The sequence below is a fragment of the Protopterus annectens genome, chromosome 12.part0, assembly GCF_019279795.1.
Source record: "Protopterus annectens isolate FY-2018-M chromosome 12.part0, PAN1.0, whole genome shotgun sequence".
Classification (NCBI taxonomy): Eukaryota; Metazoa; Chordata; order Ceratodontiformes; family Protopteridae; genus Protopterus; species Protopterus annectens.
The window spans coordinates 429409096-429424085 of record NC_056746.1 but is presented as its reverse complement, the minus strand read 5'-3'; the positions used below and the strand labels follow the sequence as shown (position 1 = coordinate 429424085).

At 41.2% G+C, this 14990-nt stretch overlaps 1 protein-coding gene across 2 annotated transcripts in view; it reads left to right on the top strand.

Annotated features, from left to right (window-relative positions):
• BAIAP3 (BAI1 associated protein 3) overlaps positions 1-14990 on the top strand; it is a 2552914-nt gene that overhangs the window by 2432566 nt on the left and 105358 nt on the right. For both annotated transcript variants that reach the window (XM_044089547.1, XM_044089546.1), the window contains exons 26-27: positions 10526-10594; positions 11692-11771. In XM_044089547.1, coding sequence (XP_043945482.1) covers positions 10526-10594; positions 11692-11771 — 149 coding nt within the window. The remainder of the gene's footprint in view (positions 1-10525; positions 10595-11691; positions 11772-14990) is intronic.

Here is a 14990-nt window from a genome sequence, read left to right as displayed (position 1 = left end):
TGGTTTACATGTTGGAAGACAGAAAATACACGTTGAGGAGTTCGATGTTTCTCGTATACATGTTGGGAGACAGAGAGGACACTTTGAGGAGTTCAGTGATCCTGGTATAAATGTTGGGAGATGGAAAGGACACTTTGAGGAGTTCAGTGATCCTGGTATACATGTTGGGAGACAGAAAGGACACATTGAGGAGTTTGGTGTTCCTGGTATACATGTTGGGAGACAGAAAGAACACGTTGAGGAGTTCGGTGTTCCTGGTATACATGATGGGAGACAGAAAGGACACTTTGAGGAGTTCAGTGATCCTAGTACACATGTTGAGAGACAGAAAGGACACTTTGTGGAGTTCAGTGATCCTGGTGTACATGTTGGGAGACAGAAAGGGCACTTTGAAGAGTTCAGTGATCCTGGTATACATGTTGGGAGACTGAGAGGACACTTTGAGGAATTCAGTGATCCTGGTATACATGTTGGGAGACAGAAAGGACACTTTGAGGAGTTCACTGATCCTGGTATACATGTTGGGAGGCAGAAAGGACACTTTGAGGAATTTGGTGTTCCTGGTATACATGTTTGGAGACAGAAAGGATACTTTGAGGAGTTCAGTGATCCTGGTATGTATGTTGGGAGACAGAAAGGACACTCGGAGGAGTTCAGTGATCCTGGTATACATGTTGGGAGACAGAAAGGACACTTTGAGGAGTTTGGTGATCCTGGTATACATGTTGGGAGACAGAGAGGGCACTTTGCGGAGTTCAGTGATCCTGGTATACATGTTGGGAGACAGAAAAGACACTCTGAGGAGTTCGGTGTTCCTGGTATACATGTTAGATAGAAAGGACACTTTGAGGAGCTCGCTGTTCCTGGTATATATGTTGGGAGACAGAGAGGACACTTTGAAAAATCAGTGATCCTGGTATACATGTTCGTAGACAGAAAGGACACTTTGAGGAGTTCAGTGATCCTGGTATACATGTTGGGAGAGAGAAAGGACACGCTGAGGAGTTCAGTGACCCTGGTATACATATTGGGAGACAGAAAGGACACTTTGAGGAGCTCGGTGTTCCTAGTATACATGTTGGGAGACAGAAAGGACACTTTGAGGAGTTCGGTGTTCCTGGTATACATGTTGGGAGACAGAAAGGACACTTTGAGGAGTTCAGTGATCCTGGTATATATGGTGGGAGACAGAAAGGACACTTGGAGGAGTTCAGTGATCCTGGTTTAAATGTTGGGAGACAGAAAGGACATGTTGAGGAGTTTGGTGTTCCTGGTATGCATGATGGGAGACAGAAAGGACACTTTGAGGAGTTCAGTGATCCTAGTACACATGTTGGGAGACAGAAAGGAAACTTTGCGGAGTTCATTGATCCTGGTATATATGTTGGGAGACTGAGAGGACACTTTGAGTAGTTCATTGATCCTGGTATACATGTTGGGAGACAGAAAGGACACTTTGAGGAGCTCGGTGTTCCTGGTATACATGTTGGGATACAGAAAGGACACTGTGAGGAGTTTGGTGTTCCTGGTATACATGCTGGGAAACAGAAAGTACACTTTGAGGAGTTCAGTGATCCTGGTATACATGTTGGGATGTCAGAAGGGACACTTTGAGGAGTTTGGTGTTCCTGGTATACATGTTAGGAGACAGAAAGGACACTTTGAGCAGCTCCACGTTCCTGCTATACATGTTGGGAGACAGAAAGGACACTTTGAGAAGTTCAGTGATCCTGGTGTACATGTTGGGAGACAGAGAGGGCAATTTGCAGAGTTCAGTGATCCTGGTATACATGTTGGGAGACAGAAAGGACACTTTGAGGAGTTTGGTTTTCCTGGTATACATGTTAGGAGACAGAAAGGACACTTTGAGCAGCTCCCCGTTCCTGATATGCATGTTGGGAGACAGAAAGGACACTTTGAGGAGTTCAGTGATCCTGGTGTACATGTTGGGAGACAGAAAGGACACATTGAGGAGTTTGTTTTTTTTGGTATACATGATGGGAGACATAAAGGACACTTTGAGGAGTTTAGTGATCCTGATATACATGTTGGAAGACAGAAAGCACACCTTGAGGAGTTCAGTGATCCTGGTATACATGTTGGGAGACAGAAAGTGCACATTGAGGAGTTCGGTGTTCCTGGTATACATGATCAGAGACAGAAAGGACACTTTGATGAGTTCGGTGATCCTAGTATACATGTTGGGAGACAGAAAGGACACTTTGAGGAGTTCAGTGATCCTGGTATACATGTTGGGAGACAGAAAGGACACTTTGAGGAGTTCGGTGTTCCTGCTATACATGCTGGGAGTCAGAAAAGACACTTTGATGAGTTCAGTGATCCTAGTATACATGTTGGGAGACAGAAAGGACACGCTGAGGAGTTCAGTGACCCTGGTATACATATTGGGAGACAGAAAGGACACTTTGAGGAGCTCGGTGTTCCTAGTATACATGTTGGGAGACAGAAAGGACACTTTGAGGAGTTCGGTGTTCCTGGTATACATGTTGGGAGACAGAAAGGACACTTTGAGGAGTTCAGTGATCCTGCTATACATGTTGGGAGACAGAAAAGACACTCTGCGGAGTTCAGTGTTCCTGGTATACATGTTGGGAGACAGAAAGGACACTTTGAGGAGTTCAGTGATCCTAGTATACATGTTGGGAGACTGAAAGGACACTGATGAGTTCAGTGATCCTGGTATGCATGTTGGGAGACAGAAAGGACACTTTGAGGAGTTCAGTGATCCTGGTATACATGCTGCTCATTAAGGCAGCAGTGCAAGAGGCAACAGGTATAATTACGCCCACTGCTGTAGGATAGGTCACTGTGGTGGTTAAAAGTTCTAAGGCAGCATGGCTGTGGAAGTGAACATGATCTGTATGGAGCTGCTGACAGCACTGGGTATTATTAAGGCTTCATGGTTAATTCTCCTTTTCAGATATGCATAGAAGATAGGGGCAGTACCTTTGGACTGGCAAACTAGAAAAGTATTCCCTATATTCAGAAAGGAATAAATCAAATAAAATTCCTCATCCTCCCTGGGAAACATAAACCAGGGTTCTACAAAGGTGAGTTCATCCAGTAGCTGAGCCTGTTATTAATGATGAGCAGTGAGGATTGCATCCTGGCCATGGAACAGTAGATCATCGTTTTGCTCTTGAACTGATACTTCAGAGATTGTGGGAGCTCACCCGTATAGTATACTTGTGTTTTCTTTTTTTGGGGGGGGTAGGGTTTAAAGGGACCATATGACTGTGTGTTACATAATGTCATGTGGCATATGTTACAATACAATGGGGGGAGTCACTGCTGCATGCCATTTGGAACCCTGTATTTATAGAGTAATACCTATGCCACATTATTAGCATTAAGTTAGATGCATTCAAGGTGGCTGTAGGATTTAACCAAGAGTATGTCTTGTTTTCTTCCTGTCTGTGATTTCATGAATTTGATATTAAGCTGCGGCTGCATTTGAGGAGTGCCCTACTTCAAGATAGGGGATGAGTTTCAACTATGTTGTTCTCTGATGATGTTATCCTCATGGCCCCAAGTGACTGAACTTTCTGGAATACAATAAAACAGTTCACTGCTGAGTGTGAAGTGAGTTTGTATGGCAATCAGCATCTCCAAAACAGAAGTCATGGCTATCACCTGAAAAAGGGGAGTGTTCTATAAAGGTGGAAAGGAAGTAGTGACAGCATGCAAATTGTTTTAAGTATCTTAGGGTCAGTATTCACAAGCAAGGGCAAAGGGGATTGAATGACTGACTAACAAAAGGGTATGATAGTGACAGTGTTGTATCCCTAGTACTGGACTGTAGTAGTGAAGGGAGAGTTGAGTCAGAGGGTGATGCTCTAAGTTTATCAAGCAGTCCATCTCTTCATCATCAGCAATGGTCACAAGTTATAGTTATTAACCAAAAGGACAGAGACAACAGTTACTCTCCAAATCTGCTGCTGCCAATCTAAAGGGCTGAAAGAGAAAGTCAGGCTAAAACAACTCAGTTGTGGTAGTTTGAGTACTTAGTGAGAATATCCCCTGGCCACCTGCTGCGGAATACGTCCAAAGCACAGCCCACTGGGAGGTGGACCTGGACAGACTTGGGTCATCCTGGAGAGATTATATCATTCAGTTTGCCTGGGCAAAGCTCAGGATGTCATAGGATTATCATGCAATTATTATTGGGAATAAGGAAATTTGGTCTGCCCTGCTTATAGGTTCATAGGTTCATACTAGGCTATCTGCCCTAGGGCATTTATAAGCCTAGCCAGAATGTGTTTGGCTTTCGCCACCCATTTTAAATTTATTTTGCTATGCCCTTTTTCGAGGTTAGTATACTGTGCCTCTGTCTAACAGTGACACAGAAGTGATACCCGGGGTAAACCTACGATCTCCCATCCACTCATCAAGATTCCTCTTGAAGAGAGTCAGTCAGGGACTCTGCCTAACCTGGACTGGGATTTTATTCCAGAGTGAAGGGAGCCTCTGGGTTATGAATCTGTCCCTCCAGCATGTCCTATTTATTTCAGTGCTGAGGTTCAAGTCTCTCGAGCGCATAGCTCGATGGGATTTGGATTTTCTTAGGTGCAGCATGTCCATTAATTCCGGGTTGGACATGGCTTTATACGTCAGGCACAGATCGCCTCTGAACAGGTGGTATGCCACTGAGTAGAGCTGGAGTTTCTTTAACCGGGCAGCATATGGCATCTGTTTGAGCCCTTTGATCCTCTTGGTGAGGTACTTTTGGGGTCTTTCCAGTTGCTGCAGGTGTCTGGTAAGGTACATCCCAAAAGGGGCATTGTACTCAATTATGGGCCTGATGAGGGATGAGTAAAGAGGCACGATGACCTCCCCGGATCTAAATGTGAATCTCTTCATGATTAGGTGGGCTATATAAAATGTTTTTCTAACCACTTTGGCCACGTGGTTGTCAAATGAGAGATTGCTATAAACTTGGGTCCCCAAGTCCCTAATTGCTTCTTCTGTACTTAATGGATTACCACCTATGTGGTAATTTGTGGGCACTTTGTTTTTGCCAAAGGGGATGACTATACACTTTTTGGCATTTAGCTTGAGGCCATGGCTCTGGCACCAGTTGTCTGTTTCTATGAGGCCCTTTTGGAGGATGCTTGTGTCGGCTGGAGAGTCGATTATGGCGCCCAGTTTGCAGTCATCTGCGAACTTGGTCAGCCACAGTCCTTCTGTGTTGGCCTGTACCTCCAAGAAATATATACTGAACAAGAGAGGTCCCAGGACTGAGCCTTGTGGGACACCACTTGTAACTGGTTTGGAGTCTGACATGGCTCCAGCAATTCTAACCATGTGGGTTCTGTCCTTGAGCCAGTTTGCAATCCATCTAGTGACATAGGGGTTTATATTTAAGCTGGTGAGCTTATCTATAATGCCCGAGTGGGGTATTGTATCGAAGGCTTTTGCGAGGTCCAGGTAGGCTGTGTGGACCACCTTCCCCTCGTCAATCGCCTTGGTGACTGTTTCAAAGAAATCAACCAGGTTTAAGAGGCAGGATCTGCCCTTAACAAAGCCGAACTGGGTAGGATCCAGTGTCTGTAGGTCCCCAATATCTTTATTTATGAGGTCCATGATGATCCTTTCCATAGCTTTGCAGACCAAGCTAGTCAGGCTTATGGGGCGATAGTTTCCAGGATCCATTGAGGCACCACCTTTATGGAGAGGGACCATTGTTGCTGTACGCCACTCTTTGGGCACATATCCTGTAGTAAGGCTGAGATTGAACAGTAGTTTTATGTTTGGGTTTAGCTCTTCTTGGAGTTCATGTAGGACGCAGCCCGGGACACCATCTGGTCCCATTGATGCTGTGTTTTTTGCTTTGGAGAGGGCAGCTCTTACCTGAGCATCTGAGATGTCAGGGGGGCAGCACTCTGCTGGGATAGATATTTGCCCTTTTGGTGGGAAGGGGGGGGAGAAGTTTGCGCTGAACCTGTTAGCTAGGATGTTGGCAATGTCTGTGGGTTCAGTGTATTTTTTGTCATTTTGGACTAATTCTGAGCATATCTGGGAATTACCACCCAGGTTCCTAACATAACTAAAGAAAGCCTTGTGATTATCCTTAGTGTCCTGTGCAATTTTTCTCTTGAAGCTGGCCTTAGACAATTTTATGAGTGCCCGTAGTTTTTGCTAATACTGATCAGTGATGCCTTCCCTTTTGGGATTTTGGTCTATCATTTAGTAGCTTCCTCCTTCTATTGTATAGTTTGTTTATGGCTGGGGTCCACCAGACAGGACGCCTGCCTTTGGAGGATTGGATCTTGGTTTTATTTGGGATCAGATGATCCATGCATTCCTGAAGGTGTTCATAGAATGCGTTTATAAAGGATTCTGCGGTCTGGGCGTATTTTCCACAGGCCCGGGGCTTTGAAGAATTCCACCTCAGTTTTGAGGAGTCTGAAATTTGCTTTAGAGAAGTTTTTCACTGTGGTTTTCTGGGCAGGGGGTGGGGTCGGGATGTGAATATCCAGTGAGATTAGTTTATGGTCTGATCTTACCAGTGAGGGATACACTTCTGGTCTGGAGCATAGAATCCCCATGTTGGTGATGATCAGGTCCAGTATGTTTTCCCTCTTGTGGGAGTGGTAACAAGTTGTTCCATAGCATTTGAGTTTATAAATTCTAGGAACCTTTGGGCTAGGGTGTTGGAGCTAGAGTAATGCTCCCAGTCTATGTTTGGGTAGTTGAAGTCGCCCAATATAATGGTGTTTGGAGAGACCTTCATATTTTCCAGTGTTCTCAGGAAGGCCGAGTGGGGTTCCTGGGTTTGGGAGGGTGATCTGTAGCAGGCTATAAACTGGAAGGCAGTTTTACCCACTGTTAGTTGCACATGGATAGTCTCTGATGCTTCGTGCTTTGCCACCAACCTGGAGGTGTGGGTATCTTTGATGAATATCGATACTCCCCCTCCTTTTGTGGTTCGGTCCAAGTTTTGGGGCCGAAAAGCATGGTATGAGGTATAACCTGGTAGTGCTGGGGTGCTCTCGGGAGCCCTGAACCAGGTTTCTGTTACTGCACAGATATCGATGTTCTCCATGCTAAGGAGAGTTTCGAAAAGTGCATCTTGAGGTTTAGACTTCTGGCATTGAGTAGCATTACTCTTAGTTTCTTATCCCTTGTGATACCTATGGAGGTGGGTTTGTCTTTTGAGCCTTGCCTAAAAAAGGTACTATGGGGGTAGCAAGAGCCTTTGCCAATATCCGAAAGCCCAGGGGTGACAGGTGCAAGCCGTCCCTAGCAAAGCATCGTGGCTTGTCGAGCATATCATCCCAAGCTGACAGGCATTGGATCCCCTTTGAATGACACCAGTACTTAAACCAATTGTTGAAATTGATCATCTTGTCTTCATATTGTGGCATCATTCTTGGTGAGGGTAAGATGCTACTCAAGGTCAGGGTCATACCGGCCTGGGCTACATGCTCAGAGAGCTCCTTTATGTCTCTTTTCATGTAGTCCAGGGAGGTACGTCTCAGGTCATTCACACCAGCATGGACAATGACCGAGTCATATTTGTACTTGCCTTGGAGTGACCTGAGTGCTTGTGTTATGTGGCGGATCCTAGCACCCGACAGGCTGCTCACCGTGACCCTCTCCTTGTTCAGCCTGGTGAGCGGGACGTCAGTGTGCCTGACGATAGAGTCACCTATTACAAGTGTATCAGGTGTGTTGTTTAGTCTTAAGGGCTGTGACTGTTCGGCACACTGGCTTTGTGAGATATGTGTTGCACGTGTTTTGTTTTGGGGTAGCGGTTGCTTGGGTGTCTGCTTTGGAGGTCCCTGCTGCTTAGGCAAATCTTTATTTAGAGCCTCCGTGTATGTTTTTGTGTGATTATGTGTTTGGTTTGCTGTCGTGGTAGGTCTATGTGAGACTGGAATTGTAGTGAGTGTGGTTTCCTTCTCCTCCTGACTGGTTATGCCAGTACTGAGTTGAGAGAGCTTAGCCTCCAGTTTGGCTATATGGTTGCATCTCTCACATGTGTTGGAATTTGTTCGGAGGAGGAGAGGGTTGTCTGTGTACATGAGGCAGTTGTAACATTGCCTCAAGATTCCCAGATTCACCAGCTGGACCGGAGAGGAGATTGGTAACTGACTTTTGGACATGGTAGAATAATATTGGGAATTACTTAATAATTGAAAACAAGGGCCAGTGGGGAGTGCGGGTGTAGTGCTTTTAATTTTTAGTGCTGACTTATATAATTGCTTTAGTGAGCAAGTGCCAGTGTTACAGGTAACTTAAATGCAAAAATGACAAACAGTAACTTTCTTTCAAGTGAAACAAGGAAATAAGTACAGTAAGCAATGCAGATATCACTAGTGATCCACAGAAGCGCTGAGAAGCCACGTATTAGCTGGAATTAGCGTTCCAGGGAAATAACAAGCAAACAAACAACAAGCATATAAACAAAGCTAGATTCAGCAGGCCTGGATCTAGTCTATGCTACAGCAAACAAGGTGTACCAATTTCAGTAAGATACAGTTCAAATATTCAGGCACTATAAACCTTTAACCAGAAATTCCCAGCTCAAAAGGGTAGAGTCCAGCCTCTTCTCCCACAAGAGTGCAGACCACGAACCTTCTTAATGTAAAATAACTGGCCTGAAGCCCAAGTGCTTAAACCAGAACTAATACACTTTAAGAATAACAGACACTGGGCTTTCAATCAGCCGTTCCCAACTTAGAAGGATGAAAGCTACCTGCCCTGCCACCACAGTGCATGCCACAAACCTTCCTAATGTAAAACTACTGGTCTGAAGCCCAAGTGCTTAATCCAAAAGACTTAGAATGATGGCTACACTTTAATCAAGTTACTACCAAGCAGTAATAAATACAACTGAATACTTTAGAGAATGCCTGGATTAGTGCTCAAGTTACACAAACAAAGCTAGATCCAGCAGGCCCGAATCCAGTCTATGCCGCAGCAAACAAGGCGCACCAACTTCAGTAAGAAACAGTTCAGATATGCATGCACTATAAGCCTTTAACCAGAAATTCCCAGCTCAGAAGGGCAGAGTCCAGCCTCTCCTCCCACAAGAGTGCAGACCACGAACCCTCTTAATGTAAAATAACTGGCCTGAAAGCCCAAGTGCTTAAACCAGAATTAATACACTTTTAGAATAACAGACACTGAGCCCTCGATCAGCAGTTCCCAACCTAGAAGGATGTAAGCTACCTGTTCTGCCACTACAGTGCAGACCACAAACCCTCTCAGTGCAAAACAACTGGTCCGAAGCCCAAGTGTTTAAACCAAAAGGCTTAGAATGAGTTACACCAAGCAGTAATAAAGACAATTGAGTACTTTTAAGATGATGCAAAAGTAAAATAAAGTAGGTAGAAACACAAGTACAGTAAAAGCAGATAATTTTTTTTTTTCCTGAACAAGTGCTGAGATCAAAGAAACAGATTTGAGTGCTGAAACTAGAAAACTGGCTAGTTATAAGAAAAAAAAACCAAGCTAGAAGGCTTCCCTCCAGCACAGAAGGGCTTGGGGGCTCAGAAGCCTACAAATAGTCTATACCACTTAACAGGAAAGGCAGGAAACAAGCTTAATTTTTTTTTTTTTTCTGTTTCCCAGATGCTCTCTTTGTACACAGTAGGAGTGCCTGAAATCAGAATATGATCTCACTGCACTCAGTTGAGTGAGCAAATGAGATGGGCCCAGAAGGAGTATCCAAACACAAATTTACAAGAGGGGCGGGCAGTTTCAAGGCCACTAAGATTAACACCAAAACAAAAACAGGGAGGGTGGGTGGAACTAACTGAAGAGCAGAGTCAAAACTTCCAGTTCAGTTAATATTCCTGCAACACAGTTAAAATCAATTTAAATACTGTATTTTTTTTTAAAAAAAAGTGCAGATAAAGGTACTTAAATTCTCTTATACGTCCAGTTGAATACAGCAAGTTCTTAGCCGGCCAAAGCTGAGGTTTTTAAGCAGAAAATATTTCACACTGTACCACTTAAATAGGCAAGGACAGGAAATCAAAGAATGTGGCTAACCCCACACCTGTAATTACTAGCAAATAACAGAATTCAGCAAACACTGACTAACTTCCAGTTCAGTTAATATTCCTGCAATACAGTTAAAATCAATTTAAATACTGTAAGAACCGTGATCCTTTCCAGGTCAAACACTCTCAAGGACAGACGGATGGATGGATGGATGGATAGATGGATGGATAAAAGGGCAGGCGGATGGATGGATGGATGGACATCTGCCTCATTACATTAGGCTTATTTATAAAAAGGAATTATTCTAAATAAAAGAAAACATTTACAAACATAATTGTATGTAAAGTGTGTCATAAATATTTCCATTAAATTAAAATTAGGATGCAAGAATAGATTTAAGAAAGCAAAATAATTTTCCACACCAAAACTAAAGACTTTTACTGAAGAACCAGCACCTTTTCATTGTTGGCCTGAAATGACTGAATTTGCTGACAGTTTGAAACGTTGTCACCCAAAAGAACTTAACCCATTTCTTTTGCATGTGTTGCAGATGATTGGAGACATCAACAAATATATTCAGCACATTAGTCTGTCTCCTGATTCAATTCAGAACGATGATGTAAGTACAACCTGCATTTATAAAATTAATTAAGTATGGCTATGCATTAGTGGAGATGCGCTCATTTTATGACATACATACATACAACTCAGTGATACAGATTTACTGTGAAAGAATGGTTAGCAACTACTTAAATGTATTTTAGTGCTACTTGCAATCATAATGGAAGGTTCCCTGTAGTTCATTCGAAGGCTGCTCTAAGAATGTTAGCAAAATAAATAATTAAGAAACATGCATAACAGTATGCTAGCAATCAAGGCAAATAATAAGTGGGAAATCCACAAGTTCATGAAATGTAATTGGCTTACAATACATTGAAGGAGTAAAACTCATTGAAACTTCAACTCTTACAATGTTTTTGCATATACATCAGGCTTACAGTGCAACTGCAGTTGTGTAAACTGAATATCGCCCTTAGTAGACGTTTTTTGCTTTCTCTGGAACTGTGCAACAACTGTGTAGTTAGTATGCATATGTGTGCTAATAAACATTTCCACATTTACAATAATTTGTAGTGGTCTTGGATTCTTTTGTGGTGATAGTGTGTGTGTGTGTGTGTGTGTGTGTGTGTGTGTGTGTGTGTGTGTGTGTATATATATATATATATATATATATATATATACATATATATTAGATGTAGATATATGCACACACACACACACACACACACACACACACATATATGTGTGTGTGAATAAATAAGGAGGGTGTTTGGCTGTCGGGAGCTTGCCCTCATGAAAAATCAAATGGTTAAAGTGATTTTTATCCTCATTTTTGGTTAATCTGTGTTTTGCCAGCTTTGATTTATCCAGTGTACTGCTGGTGGGTTAGATTTCATTGACTCACAGAGGACCATTATAAGCAGTTCACACACACACACACACACACACACACACACACACACACACACACACACACACGTATTTATATACATATAAATGGTTTCTTTATGCAAGTTGTAAGGTGGTTAAACGGCACTTCAGAATGGGGTAGAAAAAAGAAAAAAAAGAGTAATTTCTTTTATTCTGAGCAGTGCTGCAGTTTTCTGTCATTAGTCGTCTACTATTGGCAGCTGAATTGTCTGTCTATGTTTTCAGGCCGTTTCTCCTTTGATGAAATTCCTTGATGATAAGCTCATCATCCTAAGTGAATCATTAGTAAAGGAAAACCTCAGCAGGTATGGCCACTTCTGTTGTGATATGTTGTGCTCCGGATACTTACATTTATACTGTATTAGTTGCATTGTCACTGGAATTTGCATATTGTTTTGCTATCAAACTGCTGTCATTAGTAAGAATGTATCCAGCCGTTATGCCAGTGAGCTTCCTAAACAGAGCCAGTAATTTCATATAGGTTTCCTTTTGCTCAGTTTATTATTTTTCCTCCTCTAACATTGTGTATTAAAGCTCAGTCGGAGTAAAACTAATATGTGAATTTATGATTTATGTTAACGTTATTTGGAGAGAGTAAAACAAGATTACAGCTCTTTTACCACTCTTATGTTCATTTTAGTTATCCTCACACTTACGTTTGTATTTGATAACAGCACTTAAGTGAATGCGTTTTTGCATTATACAAAATACCCTAGACAGTAGTTGTATGTGGAAGCTTGCATAAATCAGCCATATTAGCAGCTAGAAATGTTTGCAGTATGAGCATATTTGAGTAAACTGCTTATGCTGTCAACATTTGCTCATCATAAAAGTGTTTTCATTCGCAACAAGACATATAAATGCATAAACAGAAAAGGAGAGAAATATATTTAAAAAAACATGCAATGTTTGATATTTAAAGCTGCATTTCAAATAATAATGCCCTCTGTTATTACTTTTACCTGGAACTGACAAATGACAGTTGCACATTCTTTAATCTTAATTAAATTGTTGGAGTCCTTTAATAATCACACCGGTCTACTGGGATATTGATTTTGTGTAATACCCACAAATGTATAATCACAAATTTAACTTTTTGCAAATAAAATATTTTGCAAATAAAATAGTTTGGAGCTTTTACTTATAATTACTTGCTAAATGATGCAGAAAAATGTTAGTAGATGCTGTCCCTTTAAATGTTAAAAAAGAAAATCATGGCTTATCTGTAAAGAAGTACAGTGATGTTTCAGGTCTGGTGCAACTGAGAATACATAATGGTAAACACCTCATGGGATTAACATCAGGTCACCAGCTGTATGACTTAGTTTGAAAAACAAATTAGATTTTTTTTAACTGGTAATAGATCTGCTATTGTGGATTATATAGATTGTATATGTGATGATGTAAAACTGGTATCTGATAGTAAATGCTCCTGGTATCCTATAGTATATAATATTTCATTGACCTCAAGCTGAAAATAACATTTCCATTTACTTTTAGTTCTGTACTATTGTATAATTTCTGTTTGACACTGCAAGTATTAGCTTAGCAAAGGTCAGCAGCAATTTGCATGCATCAAATGAGAAAATAGTTTTCTTTTGACATGTTTTATCATGTATTTTCTAATATATGCAAGCAGTACATTCATAACAAATGGTCTATCTTTAAGAACCCTCAAGTTTCAAGACATATATCATCCTTGGCTACAGTTTTGCACTTTCATTTGTCTGTGGTATTATTTCTGGTTTGGAAACATTGATGTAACTGGCATTTCTAAAATGGTGTTTTATTGCACAACAAGAATTATGGTACCTTGGTGGACATATCCACTGCAAAACAGACTATTACAATTTACTCTTTGCTTGTTTCTCATATGTTACCTTGCAAGGGCTTCAGTACGGGATATACATATGCAGAGCTTTGCTACAAGTCACACAGATTCCTGACCTCTCACTACCAATGTGTCTGCATAACATGGTACAATTAATACTTAATAAATACAAGGAATTAGTACTACTGTATATCCAGCCTTCACTTAAGCTTCAGGAGTTTTGTGGGCACATCCAGAGGGGTGGATGTGCACCCATATGGACATGCTAATGCATGAAGATATGCTTTATCAGTGAAGTTATGCCATACAGCCTCTCCCTTTACTTTTAGCCCAGGAGAGAAGAAACAACACAAGATGAGCACTAGGCCAATATATTAATATTATTCATTCCATAACTACAGGTTCCAAATACACATAATATGTGGCTGGAATTTTTCATTATTGTCTCTAAAACAATGCCTTTGAATTGCAGATATAATGTACACTAGTAATAATATGCCAAGGTATAATTTACAATAGTAATAACATCTCAGTGTGCTCTGTACACTAGTAACAATATCCCAACGTGTAAGGTACACTAGTGATAATATACCAAGCTGTATGGTACATTAGTAATAATATGCCAATGTGTGTGTGTAATGCACACTAGTAATAATATGCCAAGGTGCAGTGTGCACTAGTAATAATATTCCAATGTGTAAGGTACACTAGTAATAATATGCCAAGGTGCAGTGTGCAGTAGCAATAATATCCCAGGGTGTATGGTACACTAGTAATAATATGCCAAGGTGTAAGTAAGATACACTAGTAATAATATCCCTAGGTGTAAGGTACACTAGTAGTAATATGCCAAGGTGCAGTGTACACTGATAATAATATCCCAAGGTGTATGGTACATTAGTAATAATAATAAGCCAAGGTGTAAGGTACAGTTGTAATAGTATGTTGAGGTGTACTGCACACAAGTAATAACATCCCAAGGTGCAATGTGTACTAGTAATAATATCCCAAGGTGTATGGTACACTAGTAATAATATGCCAAGGTGTAAGTAAGATACACTAGTAATAATATCCCTAGGTGTAAGGTACACTAGTAGTAATATGCCAAGGTGCAGTGTACACTGATAATAATAACCCAAGGTGTATGGTACATTAGTAATAATAATAAGCCAAGGTGTAAGGTACAGTTGTAATAGTATGTTGAGGTGTAATGCACACAAGTAATAACATCCCAAGGTGTAATGTGTACTAGTAATAATATTCCAAGGTGTATGGCACACTAGTAATAATAAGCCAAGGTATAATGCACACTAGTAATAACATCCCAAGGTGTAATGTGCATTAGTAATTCATTGCTCAGTAATGCATCATTATTCCTCTCTCAAGCACACAGACCCACAAAAGTGGAGACCATCCAATGATCATTGACTGATTCACTGATTAAAGTGTTTAGGCTATTATAACTTGCACAGGGGTTGGAAAAATCAGAGTTATGTTAGCTGTATGTGTCAGAGGATATGGTCTTCTGCATGGTGACCGTAGGAGGCTTTGATCCTCCCACATTAACCTCAGAGGTATGGAAAAAAACACTTCTAGCAGGCTAGACTACATCCTAACATAACATTTTCTGAAAATTAAGCTAAAAAACGTAAGGCAAACAAATGTAAATACCTTGTGAATATTAAAAGGTATT